This window comes from Anser cygnoides, chromosome 3 (assembly GCF_040182565.1).
Source record: "Anser cygnoides isolate HZ-2024a breed goose chromosome 3, Taihu_goose_T2T_genome, whole genome shotgun sequence".
In the NCBI taxonomy this organism is placed as follows: domain Eukaryota; kingdom Metazoa; phylum Chordata; class Aves; order Anseriformes; family Anatidae; genus Anser; species Anser cygnoides.
In genome coordinates this window covers 57,433,573-57,458,054 of record NC_089875.1, presented here as the reverse complement: position 1 = coordinate 57,458,054, position 24,482 = coordinate 57,433,573, and the positions used below count along the sequence as shown (strand labels likewise).

Below are 24,482 nucleotides of genomic sequence, written 5' to 3'. Positions count from 1 at the left end.
GTGTTTTCACTCCTCTGCAAAGTGAGCAGTCTGGTTAATTTTGATTCCCTAAAAGCCATTTTATTTCCTTTCTTTACAATATCAGTCGTGGATTCCTTGGCCACTTCACCCTGCTTAACCTCATCACTAAAACGTAGAAATTATCTTCCACAGTTAATCATAGAGACTTTGAAGCATGTACTGAATTCATTTACAGTTGGCTTCCTTCTCTGTCATTTGCAGTATTCAAAATGTCATCCATCAGGGGAGGTTTCAGTGACATCCTCTGAGCCTATGAACTGCTCCCCTGACTTCTGTAACTCTTTGCTTCCTCTTCATTCACTGACATGCTGACATTTGAATTTCCACTGACATTTGCATTACCACAGCCCTTGCAGAATAACAAAATCCCTCTGTTAAATGATGTTTTAAGAAAAAAAGCCAGCTACTAATCTAGAAAGAAACACATTCAGGATCCCAACAGTAATACAGAACTGAAAGAATGTTAGTTGAACTAGCCAAATTCAGAGGAACCAGACACATCAATTATTCATTATTAATGGATACATCCATTTATCAACTATCTATTATTAATTTGATTTGGCTTATGCTGTAAAAAGCTCACATTGCTTCCACAAGGATTATGCCAAAAGCAGTCAGCCTTTTATCAGAGAGAAACTCAAGTAAAATCCCTATTTCATTTTGTAACACAATCCAAAATACTAGCTTTTATATTTGTCCTCATTTAGTACCTATTCTGTTGTGCTTCACACTTCAACTTACATGCTTCCTGCCATCACAGAAAACTGCATCACTTGTGGGACTGGTTGTTATGTCGTCTTCTTGCTTGCAACTCCTTTTGGTAAGGATTTCATTATCATTTTGGGCCCCAGTGATGAGCTGTTGAAGACTGGGTGTACTTTTTATCTGTAAGAGATTCAGCGATTAATTTTGTTTTGTTTAAGAAAAACTCCGATTCCTTCAGCAATGCTATCACAAGAAAGTTCAGTAAATAGCTACAACTCACTCTGGTCAATGTCATGCAGGTGGCACACTTTCGAAGGAAATATAGTAACTTAAACTTTGATTTACAACATTCTCATGCCAGCTAGTAGTACATTCATTATATTGATAACTTTCTAAAATCAACACTCGACCACCTAAGCTATGGATCACTGCTACCACAGTAACTGCTACCAACAGTCTACTAACAACACACCAAATGTAGCAATACACCAATAAAATGCCTTATTAATCTTTAACAAAACAGTAATTTTACAAATAAATAAATAAACTTCTGATGTTTTCTTGACTTTGCTTTAAGTTCATTCACTTTCCCAATCTTCCCACGAAAGCCTTGATAACTTGTTGAAAATTGTATAGTAGCAGAACTTGAGATTTACCTTCAGCTACCTCTGTTATCATTCTATGAACCCTGTTGTTACTGAAGTGCCAAAAGACTGACATACATGGCTGGAGATATGCTGAAAATGGGTTTGGGGTCATTCTGATACATCATTACCCCTGTATGATACGATCTATGAAAAGTATGTTCACAGTTCATTGGGTAGGAAAAGAGTGAGGTGAGAAGTTTTACAGAGTGAGGATCTAAGAGAATAATTGTATAACAAGGATTACCCAAAAGACTAGAAAGACTACAGTGTGACTGAATCAACAAAGGGAACAGAACTTATTTGCATCAGAAATAGATAACAAACATTTAACAGACCTAGGAACCTCTTCTGCACCATCAGCAGAAAGCACTAAAGAATGAGTACAGCAGAAGAGATAATATATTGAGATTACTTCTGAAAAAAAAAACAAAAACAAAAAACACAGGATGTGGAAAACCGAAAGCAGTGTGCTGTTATTATAGTACACAGAAGTTGTTATGTGTAATAACTGCCCTACCTTAAAAATAGATGTAAGAATTCATTTAGTTCCCTTTTGAAAAGGAAACAGACAGAAAAAAAAATGTGTTCAGGATATAGACTTAAAAAGAAAACCCCAAAACATAATATTTCTCAGTAGAGAAATTTTCTTCTCACTTTTAAAAATCTGAAACACCACCAATTTCACTTCCTAACCAAAACAAAGTGCTACACACTGAATTTTAGCTTCTATACTTGGTTCAGAAAGACTTCTCGATTTTGTTAAACAGAAAATAAGTGACTGACAATGCAACATGAATACCAGCACTAAAGTTAGCATCAGGTCATAAGCAAGACTCCCATCAAGCCCAATTCATTAGAATTATCTGCAACAGTATGAATCCACTGTCACAGGAGCAGTAACCCACAGGTACTGACACACCACAAAATGCTTCCAAAGCTTGCACATTTCTGCTTGTTCCCCCAGCGAGGTAGGTATAATTGCACCTAATTTAAGTCTCTCTAATGAACGTAAAGAGTCTGATAGTGAGAGACCCTAGAAAACACTACTTAATTAACTTCCTAAATTCAGACTTTACAGGGGTTAGTAGTTCTTGCTGTTGATTTTTTTTTCCCCACTATTACTGAATTTAAACATAATCTCTTTCAACTTTAACCTAAAGGAATCAAGCTCAGACTTTCCATATGACAAATATGGAAAACTTACTTGAGAAACGGATCTTGCTCTTGAGACTGAAGTGGTGCCCCAGTCTTATATCCTGCACATTCAAAATGGCAGTTACAGCTATTGTTTCCCAGTCATTTCTAGGAGAAACATGCATACTTTCTAGGGGAAAAAATATTGTTTCAATTCATTCTCTGAAAATGAAAGTAAGTACTATCTGTGGTGTAAATCACAACCAATAAGATTTCTACATTATATTTTGTTCTAAATTTGAGTAATTAATTTTCAAAGGTGTTTCATAATTTAAAACATTTTTTTTTCTCTAGTTTTAGTTCTAGCATGATGAAAACATAGTTCTAGGAATGACGTAAATATCTGCCCTTGTTAAATGAAAAGGGCAACTGGAAGAAATACGAATGGAAGAATAATGCAATATTGCTATTGACAGGGATTAATAATTTTTAAAGTTGCAGCAAAGATACAGAAAGCCATCATGTAAGTGCAGGGACAGGCAAGTAAAGTTTCCTTCAATATGAAAACACCTAAATAGCAAAAATGATATTCACAAGAAAAAAAAAGACCAACAGTAATTCTAGCAAAACTAAAGTTCTAGTTTAGATATAGTCTAACTGGCTTGAATGAAACAAAAGGTCCCTGAATCATAGAAATAGAGCTCTGACAACACAAAGAACATTGAAATCTAACTTTCAAAACCTGTAATGCAAAGGGTGGACATAAATCGAGCCCTAAACCTTTAAATAGGCAATTAAAATCTGACACAAACAATTTTTTTTTTTTAATCTCCTACATACATTTTCCAACCCAAAGAATCCTTCTATCTTTTAAAAATGACAGGCTGCCTTTGATCATCATGCAATGAAACAGTTAGAAATCCATATTATCTACAAATAATGTTTTATAATCTGATGTTTTTCAATGCATTAATAGAGCAGTGCTCTGCCAGTGGAATAGTAGATAAAGTAACAGTAATGAGTATAGTTTGCCACAATGAAAACACCACTTGTGTAGTTAACGTTGCTAATTTTGTGTGTAATTGCATGCATAGCTACCAGAATTAATTTCCAAGAGTTTGCAGACATTGCTGGGCCAATCCAAATCACTAGCTCATGCTATTTGACATCCTGTCTCTTCCATTTATCAATACATAACATTTTGGAGGAGAGTAAAACGTGTGCACTAAGGTAGCTGTGAGTAATATCTGCCATGAGGTCTGGCCCCAAGCGAAAGCCCTTCTTAAATTCAGCCACTTGGCAGACTGCATTTACCTCATAAAGTTGAGCAAGGCAATTCAGTAAGTATGCACAATGTGGAAAACTGAGTATAGAGAAAGTTCAGTCATTTGAGAGGTGAAAGCATTCAAAACAAATTTTTCAGTGTAGCTTTAAAGCAGATATATAACATTGTACTCATCCTTGCCTACCTTATGAAAAGACTGTATTTCTCACAAACTTCTCAAGCAACTTCTCACAGTAGCTTTCTGGATAAAATGTCCAGCACACAGCTACACAAGTACATACATACAATGGGTGAACAGATGGCTGATGGGTTGTTTGGGCTCAAAGCCTTATAGTAAATGGGGTTACATCAGGCTGGTGGCCAGTTATTAGTGGAGTTCCCTGGGGCTCCATTTTGGGGCCAGTTCTCCTCAATGCTTTTATAAATGATCTGGACTCGGGATCTGAATGCATACTAAGTAAGTTTGCAGATGATACTAAATTAGGAGGAGCTATTGACTCCCTCGAGGACAGAGAGGCCTTGCAGAGCGATCTTGACAAACGAGAGGGTTGGGCAATCACCAACCACGTGAAGTTCAACAAGGGCAAGTGCCGGATTCTGCACAGAGGATGACGCAACCCTGGATATATGTAGAGACGAGGGGACAAGAAGCTAGAGAGCATACCCCCAGAAAGAGAGCTGGGGGTTCTGGCTGACAGCAATATGAGCCAGCAGTGTATCCATGGCAATGCCATGGCATTGCTAGCCGGTCAAGGGAAGGGATTATCCCACTCTACGCTGCACTGGTGTGGCCTCACCTCAAGTACTGTGTGTAGTTTTGGGCACCACAACATAAGGACATAAAACTACTAGAGCACATCAAAAGAAGGGCTACCAAGATATATGAGAAGCAGCTAAAGTCACTTGGATTGTTCGGCCTAGAGAAGAGGAGACTGAGGGGAGGCCTCATGATGGCCTACAGCTTCCTCACGATCTCCTCTCTGGAGACACTGACAGGACCCCAGGGAACAGTGTGGAGCTGCAACAGGGGCAGTTTCAGGCTGGGTGTTAGGAAAAGGTTCTTCACCAAGAGGGTGGTCAGGCACTGGAACAGGCTCCCCAGGGCAGTGGTCAGGGCATGGAGCCTGATGGAGTTCAAGAAGTGTTTGGACAATTCTGAGACATAGGGTCTGATTTTTGGGTGGTCCTGTGTGCAGCCAGGAGTTGGACTCAATGATCCTTGTGGGTCCCTTCCAACTCTCGATATTCTATGATTCTGTGAAGACACTGAAAGCTAGAGACTGTAACCAGAAAGGAAAATGGAAGTTGCCCAACAACAAGCAGCAGTCACTATTTAATCCTTGCCAAAAAAAAAAGTGCTTAGTGAGTGTCAGGATGGGTTTTGGATGGCCATAGCTTAGTTCTGTTCAGCAGCAAGAAGAGCAGGAGAACAAGAGACAGAGAACCTCCCCACAGCCTAATGATCACATAGAACAGATGTCAGCCAGCACCAACACACAGTCTGTGAGCACCTGAGAGCAAAGCAATCCATCCCCTCCCTCCCCATGTCAGGGTCTTTGTAAAATCTCGGTCTAATACTTCAGCTCTGGGCTGAGATCAAGTGTGGAGACTCAGTCAAAAACCATGTCAAGAATCAGAGTTCTCGACAGTTAGTGAACATCAGCTAAGCCCAGCTCATAAATAAAAGTAAAATCCCACTGTGTAAATCATGATTCTTATAAATATATTCCATTCCTGAAACAGCCCTTAGAGTTAGAGACCGTGTATAACAATTTGGATACCCTGCTTGTAATGTTGATGGCAGTGTCAGACTGGCTCCTCCTTTGCTTCCTTCTTTCCGCGTTCTGCCCATAATCTGTTGTTAGGAGACTTCTGTCAGCCATATCGTTCTGGGACTTAGAGATTTCTGAAGAGAATACAAAGAGAGAAGTAGCAATAACAAACATTGCAAGCAAATCTGTAGATTTATAGGCAAATAATGCATCTTTCAAACTTTCATCCTACAGTTTCAGTATTCATCTCCTAAGAGTAAGAAAGAGGGGAAGGCAAGTACTTGTCCCAGTTTGTATAATTATATTTTGCTTACCTAAATTGTTGTTCTAACTGGAAATTATAGTCTTTACTTCTTTTCTTTATAGCTACTGTAAGGAATTATTTTATGCTATCAAATACAGTTTTCTCGCAGAAATAGCTTCTACAGTCTTTATATATAGTTTGATTTGAAAAGCAGTTTGGATTGGTTCAGGATAAATGCAAGATCGTTATAACAACATATAGTGACAATACAGTGGAAATTAGAAAGACTATATTGGAAAATATTTAGAAATTAATCCAAAACATGGACGAAAGTAGAGATATTATGTACTCTGGTCCCAAAGCACACATAATTTTAAGAACAGAAGTAGCCCTCATCGACTTCAATTAACATTAGTTATACAGATAAGCTTATGTCCACCCTTAAGTATGTAATTGAATTAGCACTTTGCTAATATCTAGTATACTGTCAAATAAATCTATAGGACAATTGGACATTTAGTGCATCGCTTTTTGTTTCTTACTCCTTAGGGTACAGTCAGAACTTCATTTAAAGGGAAGGGCAGCATTCATTCATGATTTCTGGGGTTGAAAACCAGTAGGCTTAGCAGCAGACACTTTGTTGTAAATCCTACAGTCTCTCATGAAGAATTAATAACTTTTAAGTGGTACACAAAATAGCTATCACATGTTTAATTCATTCAGAAGAAATAAATATTTCTCCCATAACATAAATCTCTGTGGAGGAACCTCAGACAGTAGACAATACGTCATTATTTGGTACTTAAAAACAATGGCACTCTTAAGTGTGATTTTTAAAGCCACTTTGGGTTAGTTTTGTTCTTAGCAGCAATCAATTGTCAGATGTTTACTGTACTCTGTGTGCACCATTAAGGCATCACATGACATATTCATAGGCAAGCTCAATTAAGTCATCTCTCACTGTAAATGAAACCAGATTTTTAAAATACACAGTGAAATCAGAGACCATAAAAGAGACTGGAGTGAGATATCTAATGGAGTAAACATAATTTGAGTAGTTTAACAAAAGCTTCCCTCATACTCTCTTAAAACAAACAAGTTACAAAACAGATTATAGTGAGGGGAAAAAAAAAAAAAGCATATTCATTTTTTAGAACTATTCCTCCCTCCTTCAGCACCTCTGCACAGATAGTTAGTATAATGGGCACTATCACTAGTTCCAAGAGCAATTTTGCACTGCAAATAAAACTACAACCAGCAACTCCTTTCACATCCCCCCAAATAGCAACCATTGGATTATAATCTCCCGTTGCTGCCAAACTGTGCCAGAACAGGAGGTAATACCATCAAAAACAGACTGTACAACAGAGGCATTGTGCTGCACATGCTAATCCTTTGTTCCTGCTGCTCTCAGACATGCACACACACTGGCTGCAGCGATAGAATCAGAGTCAGGTTCAGAACGAGGTTCTCCACATTTATTTACTGCAATACCCAAGAGCCGGGTGTATTAAATACCTCTGCAAACCAGGACATTTTTATCGAGATAAGATATAGGGCACTAAGTTTAGACACTTGTGACTGAAAGCATTTATCATCACAGTACCAGGTTTTGTTAAGAGACCACATTGTCTGAAAAAGCTGTTTTCTTTGGTCAAGGAACCTAAGCCTTTCTCTCTAAAGGACCTTCTATACCTTTTAATTATTGACTTCAGTGATTGTAGCAGCCTGTTATTTTCTCACAAATTAAAAGGTTCTTATCCTAACCGAGGATGACAGCAATTGAGTGGGGTTTCACATACAGATGAGCTGACCTAACAACTTGCTGCCGTACCCCTCTGCAACCACTGCTTTGTGCTCCCTGGCTCCTGGCCACATGGCCCAGCACCCACTATTGTGCAGGCTCCAACATATAAACCCTACCTTCAGCCTATTTAACTCAATAAAGCAGCAGAAAACTACCCATTTGTTTGGTCTGCTCTTTTAATTAGCTAAATTAGCTTCCAGAGAGGTCTAGAAACACTGGTGCTAATTCAGGTTAAGCAATGGCAGCATGAGACCAGAAACATGACAGAGGAAAGATGTGGGGGGAGTAGGACCTTCCTTTTACTATTAAAGTCGCTTGCTGCAGTCCTGATGGGGTCTGGACTGCAGTCCAGTAACTGCAGGTTATGACCAGGCCGCAAACTAACAGAAAGGAGAGGAAATTAATTTGCATCCAACTCTGTGCTGCTTCAGCTATGCAATTCCAGTAACGAAGTATCCTATGGCACCCTGCACCACACTTCTGTTGAGGGGAGGCAGATATTATGTCTCTGCATATCTTTAATATTTGTTCACATATACACAACATTAAATTTGTGTAGTTAATAGGATTGATGGAAGAAGTCAGAGGAAACTGTGATTAAGGGCTAAGAAAAGAGTTAGGGGGAAACACTAAAGCCATATTTATTCAGGTCTAGTCTTATATTTGGGGTTGTCTAAGATGAAGCTAGTAAGAAAATGCTAAGGTTGGTTCAAATGCATGCAAATCTGCAAGCTCCTGTAATCTTCATAAAGCTCAGAGGTAGTTTTCCTCTGGTCATTGATGCCTTCAATCTCTTCTTCACACAGACAGGTTGTCCCCAGTGTAGTAAGCCTTAGAGGTACATACACAGCCTGCAGCCTAAAGAACAGCAGGCAGCAAAAGCGAATGGAAGGAACCAAAAGTATCAGAATGAACAAAGAGTTAGGACTGGCAGGTTCTTAAAAGTGCACACTGAAAAAAAAAAAAAAAAAGGAAAAAAAATACCACTAGACAGACTGAGAAAGAAGACCTCTTGAAAAATGCTAGAGAAATAAAATGTTAAACTCTACTTCCATTACACGATAGGTTCACTCACGGGATCAGTTGAGTTCAGTTAAACAGTTAACATGAAGATCACCACAGGAGAAGGTAGGTATTACTCTGTAGTAACTTGAGTTAAATACACTGCATCTGAACATCCAGTAAACTTTAAAATAACATTATGCAGTCTTTTTACATCTTTACAAGAAAGGCATTTTTGGTTGGTAACATCAGCTTATTAAATAAACAGCAGAATACTGAAGGAGAATTAGACTTACTGTATTATTTTTCTGCTTGGCTCAGTCTTGGCATTAGTCATTTCAGCCATTAGTCAATACCCTTTGTTTATAACTATCTTACGGACATCAATCTGGCCCAAAAAAATGAAGCATTTGACTAAGTTATCCTAGGATGACAAAGTAGTGAAATCTACTTACTTTTTATATGCGTTGTGAGAGACAAGAACAAGTTTTCCACAGATTTATTAAAACTTTTGGACTGACTGAGATCCTGCAAATGAGAGTCCATGAGTAAGAAAACATAATATTTGCTGTTTTAAAGTTTCCATGGTCACATAACAAGCAAATGGTAAGTCTGCCCTATTATCCTGTCCACTAGCAACTGTTACGCAAAAGCTTTAACACAAACCATCAAAATCACTTTTTTTTATTCTCAGCAATCAAAGTAACACATAATAATGATCGCTTTATCAGTAACTGCTGAATATCGTAGGATCACAACATCACCCAGGCTGGAGGGAAGCCCAAAAGGTCTAAATCCAGCCTCCCAGTTGCAGCAGGCTCAGCTGTGAGCTCAGACCAGGTTGCTCAGTGCTCTCTCCTGTTGGGCCTTGAAACTCTCCAGGCAGAGATTATAGAGACCACACAGCATCTCTGGGCAACCTGATCTGCTGCCTAACCATCCTCAGGGCGAGGAAGGGATTCCTGGATTATGGTCTGAACCTCTCTTATTTCAACTTGTGCCTGTTGTGTCCCCTCCTCCTGCCATGAACAGTTGGGAAGAGCCCAGCTCTGTCATCTTGCTGACCCCCCCATAAATGCTAAAGAGGTAAGATCCACTAAAGCCATCTTTGCTCCAGGTTGAAGAAGCCCCGGTCCACCAGCTTTTCCATACAGAAGTGCTTGAACCCCACCCTTCTTGGTGCCTCTCTACTAAACGTGCTCCCAGTTCATCAATATCTTTCCTATTCTATAGTGAGGAACCCAAAACCAGAGGCAGTACTCTAGATGCAAGTGCCAAGTAGAAGGGGTTAATCACTTCCCTCAACAACTGAAAACTAATTGAAAACATGTCTCATGAGACTCCAACCTACTACCAATACAGCATTAAAAAAAGTGACAGAAGCAGAAGACAGTTTTTATATTGCAATATGATGTTAGAGCAGCTGTTGCCGTTTACTGCATTTCTGCAGACAGTCTTTTCATATGATGGCCCTCTAAGAGGTGCACGAATATGTACTTATATTTCACACTTATGTACATTTACCTTCGCGTTACTTCCTGCAGAGGATTCAGTGAAAGGAGGTGGAGTTGGAGGCACAACAGAAATTTTACTAGAAATGTAAGAGACAACAAACAGTGCAAAAATCAATATATTATGCTAATACATGGATAAATGAGCCAAATACATGCACAGTACCTTTATTATCTGTCTCTCCTGAAATATGAGGATCTGGGTTAAGATCTTGTGTCTTTAAGAGCTGCAGCCCAGGCTTACTGCCTGTGCTTATAAGAATTAAGATTGTCTTTCTATCTTCTCTAGGCAGAATTATTAACTTACAACAGTGAGAAAGATCTAATTCAGGACAGACGTTGTTTGGCAGCACTACAATTTGTGTCCCAAGTGCTGAAACACAACCCATGTGTAACGTGCCCCATTTCTGTTTCAGAGATGTTGTCAGAAAACATCTATCTTTATTTACAATACTGTAAAGACCCTTCCTTGCCTGGGCCCAGGGCTGTCAGAGCCCTTTTACAGCATTCCAGCCATTTCGTCTGTTGTAAATAGCCCTGGTCTGTTAAAGAAAAAAAAAAAATCTGACTACAGTCTGTTATCACAGAACAATCACAGACCCTAAAGGCAGCCAGTAAAGTTTGATTTGCTTTTACTTTTACTGTATCTAGGTAAAAGCAAGGCCTTATGCAGCCCAGTTTAGGATCTTATCTATCTTTCTACAAGTTTCTATCTTATGCAGCTATGCTTTGCCAGATAGTTATCAGAAAATTGTTGCCATCTTTGTATCTTTTTTTTTTTTTTAAAGGAATAGGTTTTCTTTTATACAACTTAGTTTAAGTAGACTGTTATTGCATTATATATCACTGGTAATATCTTAAGCATAGTTATGCTTAGGCCTCAAACCTTCAAAATATTTATTCAGTATAAAGTGGATTTTTTACTTGTATTAAATTTTGGTAAACAGATGCATCTTCCTGCATACAGAGTTTCTTGTCTCATATTTACTCTGAAACTACTAATTCAGCAAAACCTGCCATTGAGCAAATATAAATACTATTATACATAATAATTGCTATACCTAATAATTATTATACCTGATAATTTTCACCTCTCATCATTTGAATGTAATGTGTAAATTTGAATGATACTGATGAAAATAGGTAAACAGAAAATATAAGGAGATATAACAAAAATACTGCACATTCCTTCATTTCAAATAAATACGAAACTACTACTCTAAAAATAGTACTCTGTTCCATGCTTGAGATCCTTTCTATGTGTTGCCAAGAGATAACAGTGTCAATTTTTCTATGCTTTTTTAATCTGTACTCAAAAGGTAATGAAATTTATTTTTTATAATCAAAAAATACAAACTCTTGACTGGTTTATAACATACAACGTATTGCCTATATGAAGTCTCAGTGTTCTAGGACCTTTTGTCCTTTTATCCTTTTATGAGTCTTACCTCAGTTTCTGATAAGATTTCAAGAGCTTTGCACCAGCTGTTTCATGTCTGCCTGTGAAGGAGGGGGGGGGAAAAAAGGTCACTTTGCAACAACAGCAGTTACCAATGCCTGCCTGCACAGCACTTCTTAAAATCAGTGCCTTTTCAGGAACTCCCCTGTATTTACAGAAGTTCATGCACATGCAAATCAGGAGTGAAATCAATCCCCATCTCACATATCAATATATATGCCAGGCAACACACACGTCTCTCCTGCAACCCAAATTCTGTCATGATTTCACCTTCCCCTTTTTCAGGGGTCACATTCAGCCTAGCTCTTCACAAACCCTGAGGACGATCACGTAGGGATGCTAATAGGCCTACTTCTTCAGGTTGCTAAGTGCCCTCGGCCTCCTGAGGGCTAGGAAGCAGGTAGTGCATGGAAATGCAATTAAACCATAAAATTCAAACACTATGGAAAGCTTGAAAATATGGTGCAAGAGTAGTCACGTTGTAATTTCTTGCTTCTTACGAAAAATTCTTTCTTTTTTATCTACTAGAGAACTAAACAGCTGTGGTGATGGACTAGCTCACAAACACAGACAAAAACCCTTTGCTAAGGCTGTCCCTGTGGGGAAACAGCAACATTCCTCAGGTGAGCAGCCACATGATGTAAAGAACAGCAAGGAGCGAGCGCTCCATCAGGCACGAACAATGAAGGCTCATGAAAATGTAGCTTGTTCCTGAGTAATCACAAACAGAAAGAAGGGCCAAATGCATGCAACAAACAGCCAGCTGGAGTGGTTTTAATCACTAATCATTCCTAATAATAACAATACAGACAGCAGCACGAGACCCATGCTTTGCTGGAGACATCATTAATTATATTACTTACATAGAAGTAGCATATCCTGGTGGTGGTAGAAACAATAATCAACTTACTGAAGTTACAAATTTCAAACATAACTCCAGAGTTAATGCTCTATTATTAATATGTAATATTTGATATCTTGAGCTACTGTAGCATTAAATGATTTCTTAGATTTTTAACTTACTAGTCAGTAAAGGCAATCTACTACTTTTATGAGAATACAATTTTTAGATAGAAGCTACACAAAATTAATAAAAAGCACACACACGTAACATTTTTTGACTCTGCAACATGAGAAAACTTCACTGCAACATGTACTGTTTCAGTTTAACTTAGTTTGCAGTGAATACATCGCTTGTGTTATATTATTAAACCAGAAGAGGGCACTGCCTCTCCAGGCTTGAGGGATACATAACTAAGATGAATGCTGTTTGAAAGTTTTCAATTTTTTAACTCCTTTAACTACATCAGTTGGTCTAATCAAAGGAACCAAACAAAACATATTTCTCCCTACAGGCTTACCTTCTGTATATCCTTAGAACTTTGTGACTTCAACAACATTACTATTAGACTAACTAAGTAAAATGCTTCAAAGTACCCACAAAGCTTTGATAATGCAAGGTGAGAACTTTTTCACTGGAAAGAGGGACATTCAGTGCCTTGCAATATCAGGTTCGATATCTGAGAACAACATATCATTTTCTAGTAACAGTTAGAGAATGTTAAAATTACCAGCTTTAGACTCTCTAAAAAGAATATGAGAAAAAATTATTAACAATGGTTATGGAATACAACTGCACTTTAAAAGATTGGTCAACTAATACATTAAAATCAGAAATTGTCTTAGCTAGAATGGAAATAAGTGATTTATTTATTTATTTCTAAATGAATTGTTCAGCAGAAACTGCAATTCAGTTTTTTAATATGTTAGTCGCTACCTTTGGCAAATAACTACTACTCAAGATTTGCCTGATTACATTCTTCCATTTATAAACTTCTTCTTATTTAAGTCTCCCAAGATATATTTAAGGTCCAGTGCTTTCCTTTTTACCAGCTATTCTTAAATTTAGGTAAGATACAGATATTGCAAGTGAAATTGTAATATTAAGGTACAGTCGTGTACAAAAGAGAAATAGCTGCCTATCTGAAGTGGAGCTTTAACAGAAAGATAAAGGAAATCCTCTCCAACTCATTAGTCACTGCAGGTGAAAAATGAAGACTAACAGCTCCTTGATTTGTGAATCACATTCCCATAGGGCAATCCATCCACATCCTCTATAATTTCTTTTAGTGCTTTGTATTTTTAATTGCACTGAAAAGACTGAACAGAAGGCAAATGCACAGCTGGCTGAATGTAAAGAAACAGTAGGTGTTTAGCTTTCTGTTGATTTACAACTATGCATGTTTCTCTATTCCACTCCATCATTTCTTTAAGCTTTGAAACTTTTTGAGCGAAAACAACCTAAGTTTTAACTTTGACAAACAATGAATGCAAGATCATTTCCGTCCTGCACATATATTTTGACATTTCCATACTTATTTCACGTGTCATTGAATTTCTTAGTAGCCTTACATGTTCATTTATCCAAATCGATATGGCCAATAATTTTCTTATTCTGATTACTCACACAAAATAAGTTATACTTTCAAATGCTTTCTGCTAGCTTGCATTTACGCTTCATTTATTGTATAGGCAGACAAGACAAGATAACTTCTGAGAGGTCTCCCACCAAATGTATGAAACATGAAATATAGTAGTAGACTACATTCTGCGTTTCACTTAGATGAGGACTACAAAATGCACAACAGTTTATGGCCTGTTCCAGTGATTACCTTCGTCTGGATATTTCTTTGCTCTTTCCTCAAAAAACCATTCACCAGCCTTTACTTTCACATCTCTGAAAAACAAGCAAAAGATATTTGAATGAATAAAATGCATTTCTTGAACTGTTTAGTAAACACTTAACCATCCAACAGTCCTTAATCCTACCAGAAAACGAAGATTTCGTGACTGCTCACAACATTGACTGATCTTGCTGTGAGTTTGCAAACAAAGGGCTCCCTCCACTCTTCTCTTCTATTTTTTTTATTATTTTTTTTCCCCTTGCTCCTCCTTTTTTTTGTGTGTGTGGGGGACTGCTCATGTAAAGCAACAAATTCTGCTCTAGGCAGAAATCTGAAACAAAATTCCTGGGCCTGCTGTTCCATACACTGCTTTTTTAGATGTTAAAACAGACAAACTATAGGATTCCTTTAGAAAATACGACATACCAGCTCCATTCACATTTACGCCTCCTCCAGGTGAAAGCACAGGCACTGTCAGTACATGAGGCTTCTTTAATTTTGTATTTTGTAAACACAACAAACACGTTTAAACAACTGGGTGGAAGCGTACACAGGGACAGGTGAATGATGGCTTTCCTATGAGATATTCAGCTACTCCTGAAACCTCTGACAGGCCACGTTCTGGCACCAGGAGGCCTCTCCAAAGGCCTCTCCCCTCTGGCATGGGCTTGCAGGCCAGTGCTGCCTGGCCTGCCCTTCCCTGCTGCCCCAAGCTGTCTGGGGACATGGCAGCACTCCCGGCACACGGAGCAGGAAGACGGCAACCTGCCTCTGCCCATCCACGGCACAGCTTCAGTCCTCTCGGCCCTGTGTCAGCATCACCCGACCCGGTGCTTTGTCAGCTCCATGAGGGACATGAATTTTGAAACTGCTGAAACCTCTCTATTGCTTTTTACCACTCAGTGTCAATTGGGTGAGAAATAAAGTCAGATGCCCCAAATAATTCAATGTGTGGGACTGCAATATTTGTCTGTAGGAGAGACTCTCAGCAGTGCTGCTGATGGTAGTGTTTTGTTCAGGATAAACAACTCTAGCGGTAACCAAGACTTAAAATTATGGTTGCTCAGGACCTGAAAATCAGCTCTTACATTTCTTAGTCACCCTATTTTTCCCTCACCAGAGTAAACAAAAGGTGCTGACTAGTAGTTACCACACTGCTGCATTTCCCAAGATTTGCAGCCCTCATGCAAAGCTAACTGAAGGCAACTGAAGAAGCGTGACCGAGTTTAATGGACTTTGCACTGGGACTAAGCAAGATCAAATGTAAATCCTGTACCATTTCTTTGCCATAATGTCTATTCCACTGAAGAATTCCTCTGCATCAGCAAGACAGAAAATACAACTTCCTCAAAGTCGGAATGTTTTTTAAAATCCAATTACATAATGCCTTCCTGTTTTCACCTTTAAATATTTGGACAAACTTATGAAATAACTAAGGGTTCACAGCACTATGACAAGGCAGTTTAATAACTAGCTGCTCTCTAGAGGAGATTTCCAAATGATCTGAAATTAATTTAAAAGAATAACAAGTGGAGGGAACAATCTAGACAGAAAGAAAGTTTACTTTTTAACCTTTCTTTTTAGTGCTTATAGCATGAGGTACAGATAGTATAATTTTTGATGTATAAATAAACAGATAAATAAATGATGTATAAACAGATGTATAAAGTTTGATACACACATCAAAATCTAGCAACTGCTTTGTACTAAATATAGGTGGGGCTAATTTGTCTATTTTATGTGTAAGCTGCAAAATAAACTGAGGATTCAGAGAGCTTCTTTTCAGTGATGGTTTACAGTCTCTTCTAAAGCGTAGAAAATTACTTCAATTTACTAGTAGAAATTCATTTAGCTTAAGACTGCTACTTTGCCTTAAAATTCCCAGGCATTATTTAAACGTCATTTTGGCATCTTAAGAGGGAATAAAGTAGTGCATTACTCTTGTGTTGGCATAAAGTAAAATTCCACCCAAATTCTCCCCCTTTATACACTGATTTATACCATCCAGCACAACCATTGACTCATTTTCAAGACTTGCTGTCTTTGCATACAGAATAATAAATATTTTTAATTAAAGATGGAAAGATATCATCACCATTTGGTTTAACAAGACTCTGATTAATAGAAGGGACTATGATGGAGTGTTTTGATATGAAAATTGTACTAATACAGTAAAAGAAAGATTGCTTCCTGTTTCCAGGAAAACAAAACCAAGGTGACATAGTAAAGGAAAAAAAAACAACAAATTCAGCATAAACAAACTTGGATCTCTGTTCTGACCATATTTTAAAAGTTGCTGATAGTGTTATTAACATATTTTTTAAAATATATACAAAACATGACTTCACACTATTCATTAATCCAGGTTTCTCACCTCTGCAGTATGAAGCAAATAATAATAATGACTAGGAAATTGTCAAGCAATTGGCTATACTATGTAGAAAAACAGCACCTTCAACAACTAGCTTTGATGCATGTTAGATATTGACTCAGGAGCACGAGTGCCATCTAGAGTTCAGTTATTAAGACTGTTCTGTGTTTTGCAATTAACATCTTTGTAAAAGAGGTGACGCCACCTCTGGCCTACCCTGAAGTTCCATTTTGCTGAACACAGGAAGGAAAGTCCTGACTACACGAAGAGCAAGGCCAAATTCCTACCAATTTCTTTGCTGCCAGGACTTCATCCAACATTTTCATTCTACCAGAGGTTTTGGTTCATTAACTGTTTAAAGCAACAGATATACACACAAACTGCATATCCAGCATTTAAACCAATGTAAACAAAATCAGCATAAACAAGAACTTATCAAAACCATTAACATTTCTTACCCATGAGCATAACAAACAGTGCATTTCCAAATGCAGGGGTTCAGGCAGACACGGCATTCAGAGCACACTCGATGACTACACCCGTTGCATACTGCACCTCTGTTCATCAACAACCCAAGGGATTTCTGACATCGGGCACAAGATCTCTCCTGGTACTCATGGCTTACATTTCTTGCCCCTTTCCATCGAAGCTGCTGCAGCTGCATCTTCAATTTCCTAATCAGCCACGTAAAAATAAATAAAATAAGACAAAACAGAACAAAACAAGACCCATGTAGGTCACAAGCTAATGCCCTGTTTGCGCAATGTCACTACCCACTGGAACTATACCTTCAAGTTTGACCTTATTGTGGGCACTGTCTGAAGGCGTCTGCACACAGCATTTTTTGCACTATGGCTATATATGCAACCACAACTGTGCATGCAGAGTAATAGGCTAGCATAAGTGGGGTCCTGTTCACGTCAGTTGTGTACACTCAGGACAGAGCACCAAGATTATGTATGCAAGTGTTCATGTCATTCACATACAAAAATTGAGACTAAATTGTGGTCACTTTTGGTGATGTTTATTACCATATTTATCAAGATTATTTGATTAGAAGAATCAAATCTTCTATCAAATAATTGTAACAAACACATCACCTGAAGGTCAAATAAAAAATACATCTGACCAAAATATCTAAATCTTTCCATTTCATTAACCTTGCTTCCATGACAAGTACCAAGAGTCAAGATCTATGTTTTTGTTACTTACATCACCAACAGATGTCAGTGACTTTCTAACTAATTCAGATTTTGTTTATAACCCCTTACTTACTTTTCACAATCATTTTATAAGTCCAGTTATATATACACAAACATTTGCTGTAAACAACATTTAAGTTTCCACATTTAAGTACAACTACAAACTTCTAACTTAGCAATACAAATATCTTGTTTTATATGGGGATGCAATGTGACAAAGCAGTGCTCAAACTGCAAGGAAACCCTTACACAAGAGCTAATACAAAGCAAATAAAATGCTGAAGGATTATCCTTTATCCTTCACTACTGAGATACTTGTGTAGTGTGAAATAGTTAAATAAAATCCTTTTCCTAGACAACGTCACCTATTGACATCCTCTGAGAAAGCACAGTGCTCTTGCTTTCTGTCGAATAGGAGAAGGAACAGAGATGAATTTAGCACAATGAGGAGGTATCCAACAATTCTTAACTTCAGTCTTGGCACAACATAAGTTAAATAAGTCAGCCACAGATCTGAAAGTGTTCTTCATTATCAGGACTGTATAGGCATATGTAGGAGCACGATGAGGATGTCATAAAGCCCTCACTGAGGAAGAAATACAGGTAGCAACTGAACTTTCTACAAATCCTAGAACTAAAATTCATTAAGTAGATTATTCACAGAGCGGTATTTGACCATCTTTAATGCAGAGTAGTCAGTAGCGTGGTAAATCCAAGAGGCTCTGGATAACCCCTCACTTTCCCAAAGAACAAAAACTTAGTATTAACGACAAATAAAAGAAGGAATACACCCGGAAGGACAGCAAAGAGGAAGAAAAGTACTCCTGAGGAAAAAAAAAAAAGGATCAGAAATACATGAAAAGGGGAGTGTCAGATACCTTATTCTTTCTTCCTCTGTTTTTCTCACCATCTGGTCACGGTACAGGACTTCTAGAACAGCCTCTCGCTCCAATTCCTTAAGGAAGTTTAGATTAAATTCACAGGCCATTTTTGCCGAACTTCACTTATTTCGTTGACTCCTGACACACTGCTCTACTATATTCAAAATGATGGATACTACTTTAGAGAATATAATGTGGCTCTCGAGATCTGAGTGTTTATCAAGAGTCTGTCTTCTTCCTTGATTGGTGATATGTTTCACTGTGTCATACCCTCGAGGAAAAAAATAACTATGCCTGTCTTCACACAAGTGATCGTTTAAGCATCTCTGCTACCCAGGGAATATGAACAGTTACAAGGTCACAGCACTTGAGTTTTTCATATCAAAGAACTTCTTGTTGTTCTTTTTTTTTTTTTCTTCTTTTGCTGAGAGTGGTTCCAAAAGGGATGAGAGCATGCAGCAGGGTCCCAGGTACGGCTTTAACTATCACCAGGAGGCAGCATAAAGGATTTGGGGAAATGGTTTGCCTTACTTGGTCTTGTAGATTTGGAATTCCAGGATCTAGGGAAAAAAATAACACATCATTGTCCCTTCTCCTCACTTCTTCAAGACATTTCAAATAGCATTTGAGTAATACTTTCTGTAGACCACATTTTGCTATACTCAGTCCTTTCATACAGGAATTCAGACACGGGAGAGGTTTTAAGACAGTGCTGTTCTTTAGAGAGTCTCACTGTAATGTCCTTTAACACTCAGCCACGTATCTCCGTATTTTTCAGGTAGTCAACATGAAACAACCAACAAAGATTATCTTAGTTTCAAGCACAGGCCTCGAGGCGCCATGACAGGAAAAGCCATGCTAGTTGAAACAGAAATGCCCCTTTCTAATCTCATTTTACTGAAAAGGCAAAACACCACAGGCCTAAGAGAGAGAAGAGAAATACCCTTTGAGAGTCGTTTCTAATAATAACCTGATTTCTGTTAAGACTAGATAAAGCATTTATCACACAATAATGCCATTATCTTTGTTACTGCACACCAACACTAAAGAGTTAAGATAGATAATATTTCTAGCTCAGCGCACTAACAACTTTGTATCAAACTGATGATATTAATGTACAAATATAGGAGAAGTATAAAAATCAAAACAGATTCACAGCCATGCTTTGGATATATTCTATAACCTTCACTTTTGTAAAACTCTTACTAAAAACACAAAATAATTTTAATGCGGTGAAGTAGAGAAAGAACATGATCGTTGAATCCAATTCAGTTAAGACACCATATCCAGTTTTATTACTACTGTCTAGTGTTTAGTATGTACTACAGGAAGTGTACGAGTGTTCCAGTTACGCTACACCAAATATTAAAGATACCTATATGAAAACAGGTTAGGTGTTTCAAAGTTAATATGAACTAAATACATAGTGTTAGACTTTCCACGAAGACAAAAGGATAAAAGTTTACTGAAGCAGTCACAGATATTTCACTGATGTACCTCAGCTGAGAATCTGACCAAATGGATCATTATTTTAAAATATTAATGAGAGTTTTAAGGTTAAAACCAAACAAAACAGGAGGCAATAATTGATATTGCTATAAACAGTATGCATTCCATTCTTTTATATTTTTTTCCATGAAACTCTTCAACAGACACCAAAAGGACAAAGCATTTCACAGAAGTGTTAAGAAATAAAAAAAAAGATCGGTTTCCTGTGGAAACAAAAGACACAGAGATAGGCATAATCACATTTTATTTCCTTAACAACTGCAATTTCACAGGATATTACTCAGTTAAAACCTAAAAAGCCCTAGCAATTTTTAACACAATGTGCGTTGTTTTCAAAGACCTCTGCCACCTCCACCTGCTTTAATCTTTTATCTCAAGGATATCTCCAAGAATTACTTAAAACGTTTCAGCCTTCAATTCCATTTAAGTCAATACAGCCTCTACACCGTACAGGATACCAAAACAGCCATTACAGTATTTGAAAGTTAGGCTTTCTGTAAACTCCCAGAATTTCCAAGGGCTGGTATATGTACAATGCTATCAGAAAATCCTGCTGAAGCATCAGAATGAGCTAGCAAATTCACGATAGTCATTATTGGGGTGGGGGGGATCAAAGAAAACTGCTCTAGTGATCTTACAGAAAACATACAAACATCTTACAGAGCTACCGTCCCTCTACAACAGCTACAAAAAGGAACATCTGCTTTCAAGAAAGTACAGAAATAGTTGCTGTTTGATTATCTCCTGCAAATTCTTTAAAAAAGGACTACCTCCCTTCTTCACAGGGAAGCCCCAACATGTCCATGTTTCAAGCCTATTTTGGGAAAGGGATTTCAGATGACTTCTTAGAGTATAAAAAAAATATTGGGGGCATAAAGAATCTTACTTAGAAATGCACATATAAATATATTTTTAAATTATGTTTTCAGCTGTTCAAGCTTGTACAAATTTAAATGGTGTGAGGGAAAGAACAGTTTGGAGCCTTCCCTTGTTTCCATTTTGTCTTCCTTGCAGCTATGCTCTTTCCTCCAAAAGGCTTTTAACCTCAGCCCGTCGGAGATGCTGCAAACACCACCATTCAAAACAGCTGGTCTATTGCAATACCTCATATTCCATTCACAGTGACAATTCATATAAGCAGTGCATCTAATGCCAGCAGTAGACTGCCAAAAGGGACTAGGATGGAAAGACTAGGATCACCTTCTGACACCAAACAGCAGAACAAATTTACTGCAGAGAGAAGTGCCAGGGGCCCTGCATCCAACAGCATCTGCACTATGCAGAGAGACAAAAAGGCTCCGTGAGTCTCACTGCATCATGCGCTGCACAGAACAAAGCATAAAATCCATCACAGAGCCAGCAGCTGTAGGATTACTGCACCTGCACATCCCTACAGTTTTTTGTTTTAATTTTTATGAAGTTTTAAGCACAAACAACCATTGTGTTGTCACTTTTTCTTGTGCATTCGAAGAGAACTCAAAATCTAACTTGATGAAGTAGCTTCTAGAACAAATAAAGTACTCCTTTCCCCAAAATAGGATAATCCTTGTGCTTGACAGCAGCACAGCAGATTTGAGTTCTTAGTCATTTCAAGGAAGAATTCAAGGTGAACTGAAAAGCTCACCATGGCTGTTAAAAAAAAAAAAAAAAAGAGAGCTTTTCTAACACCGACGTTGTCTGCATTAAATTAGGTTTTGGTAGTATTAAAGAAGTAGTGTTTCCAGTAATGACACTTCTTGACAGAAAAAAAAAAACAATCTTAAAAGATATCTACAGATGTTCTCCCTTCATATTTACCCATCGAATCAGGCAATATAGCTAGCTAGCTACCTTACACAGTCCGCTAACCTCATAAAGCCAAGCACCTTCTTTGTAAAACCAAAAGTAACAGCAACCTAGTTAGTAAATACCACGATACTTCTTCCTTTTCATCACAAAGCTCACATAAAGTATTTAGTTCACACGTTATTTTAAATCATGTCTTTAAAATAACCCTAGTGTCAGACAGATGGATGAGTAGCGGTCTTAGGCTATCGCGTTGAGCTGTTGTAAGGGAGATGAGAGAACCAACATGGTCACTTCTTAGGAGAGGGAGGTGTGCACGCATACAGTGTAATCTGAGAAGGCTATGCTCTTTTTTTTTTAAATCAAACTAAGATGGTATGTAATTATGTAACTGGAGGTTAATCAGAAGGCCTAGGACAAGTTAAAGTGCAAAAAGCAGCGTATTTTATAAGTTTTTAAGCTTACAAATGCTTGACTTAACAAGCTTCTTTCTCTCAAAGCAATTTTGCACATAATGTGATATTGAACTTCTTTCTCCCTCCTTTCAGATCCTTAAGCATTAGCAAAATAATGACCAATAAATAAGTACAAATAAACCAATCTTCTAAAGATTCACAGAGCCTTTGCTGACCTGAGGTAATTGGATTACTCTATCCATTAACCCAAAAGACAGATGTAATACATCAGTAGCTAGGACACAGATTCAGGAGGTTCAGAATAAAAATATTCACAAATGCTACTGGAATGTATGGCTATTTTGTATTTTGTAGAGGACAATCAAATAAATTTAATCTTAGTTAAGAAAATTATAAGCGTTAAAGATGCTATTTTAAGTAGCAGTTGTGGTCTTTCCATAAAATATTTGCAGTCTAACCAACACTATTTCAGTAAATAAAAATTCATTCCCCAATGTAACGTCACATACGACAGTTAAAAAACATCCTTACCTTTTCAGCAGCCATCAAAGAAAGATGCGTTGAAGTAAACTGCTTTTAAGAGATGAGTTGCACTCTTACTATTTGTTTATCTTTCCTTAAAGAAAACCGGTGGCAGTTCTCCACCCCCTTTCCTTCCTTTGACACCAAAATTAGACTGAAGTATGCACAGAAGAGCATCCCCAAAAGAGATAAAAAGCGAATGCAATCAAAGAGCAGCTCTGGTGTTACAACAGCTTCTGCAAAGTCTCTGGTTTTGTTCCCAGCAACAGCAACTAACAATCAATGGGAAGTTATTCGTTTTTCTAACATCAAAAAGAGACTCAGCACAACAGAATATAAAAGCTGACTGATATCAGCAAAATATACTCAGTCTTCAAGCCACACACAGGAAGAGAAGTGGCTTTGAGTTCTACATAATTTCTTTTTCTGATACTATAGATGTGAAAATACTACTAACCTCAATGTCCCCAGAACTCGCACACAGAACACCACCTGTATCACACATGGTTCTTTCTTGAAAACAAATTTTGCAACTCTGAATAAAAAAGCAATTAACATAGACAGAGGACGGCAGACAGTTCAAAAGAATTCATTTTTATGCACTAGTGAAAAGCAGAAAATTAGTCTACCTACCAGTAGTAAACCTGATGTCACATAAAAAGTTGAAATTTCATTTGGATGGGATATCCTAGTTCAGTCTATTACAGAACTAAGCGTGAGTAATGGATTTCAAAGTTTTATCCATTTATTTCAAAGTCTGGAAATTTGTCTGGAAGGTACTTTCCTACAGACTAGCTCTACCAGATAAACTCCATATAGACTACAGAAAGCCTTATTGCTGTTTGAGTGTTACAAGATATACTGCTTTTAGTTTAAAATAAAATAAAGCACTGCAATTTTACTCACACAGCAAAAACTGATCAGCCTTCAATCTTACAAACCCATTACTTTCCATAGATTCAAATACTTCCACCTGTGCTCATCAAACCTAATCATGTTCTTCAACTGTATTGCTAAAGAAAGAGCAACTGCTAGTAGGGTATATATAGAACTAAGCCCAACAAAGAAAAGATGGATGATTTGGGTCTTTGTTTCAGGCTAAACTTTAACTAAGTGAAAGACCACAAATAAACCAAGGAGCCTAATCACCTTCAGTGACAGGCTTGTAAAGCTGGCCTGGGGGAAGAATGTCACACTTGTCCAGTCCATCTTTATACCCGGAGCCAACATTGTTACATCTACCAGAGTAGGTCAGAAATAATTATCTAAACTACTCTTGGAGACTTCCATTGAGGAGGACTTCACATGCTTTGTTATCCATACTGCTAGCTCTCTGCCAGCGGGAGCAGCTCTGAGGAGAGAGGTAAGGGGGAGCTGAGAGGAAGCGCAGCAACCGGGGACCATCCCAAGGCATCTGACCAGGGTGGGAGCTGCCAGCAGGATCCATCGACAGTCCCAGTGTGAGGTGATCAGGCAGGATCTGTCCCGGGACACAGGTCAGGAGATGGGGCTGGACACAGGGGTG

At 38.0% G+C, this 24,482-nt stretch overlaps 1 protein-coding gene across 2 annotated transcripts in view; it reads right to left on the bottom strand.

Moving 5' to 3' along the window:
* Positions 1 to 23,993, bottom strand: part of SYTL3 (synaptotagmin like 3) — a 35,725-nt gene extending 11,732 nt beyond the window's left edge. The window contains exons 1-9 of one of the 2 annotated variants that reach the window (XM_013194186.3): positions 23,591 to 23,993; positions 18,723 to 19,285; positions 17,101 to 17,316; positions 14,260 to 14,324; positions 11,577 to 11,628; positions 10,142 to 10,208; positions 9,073 to 9,145; positions 5,574 to 5,698; positions 763 to 906 (exon numbers count right to left, since the gene is read on the bottom strand). In XM_013194186.3, the coding sequence (XP_013049640.3) occupies positions 763 to 906; positions 5,574 to 5,698; positions 9,073 to 9,145; positions 10,142 to 10,208; positions 11,577 to 11,628; positions 14,260 to 14,324; positions 17,101 to 17,316; positions 18,723 to 18,832 (852 nt within the window). In that variant the 5' untranslated portion in view covers positions 18,833 to 19,285; positions 23,591 to 23,993. Of the gene's footprint in view, positions 1 to 762; positions 907 to 5,573; positions 5,699 to 9,072; positions 9,146 to 10,141; positions 10,209 to 11,576; positions 11,629 to 14,259; positions 14,325 to 17,100; positions 17,317 to 18,722; positions 19,286 to 22,966; positions 23,342 to 23,590 lie in introns of those variants that run through there. The other variant, XM_013194185.3, reaches the window with a different exon arrangement.
* Between the last annotated feature and the right edge of the window lie 489 nt (positions 23,994 to 24,482).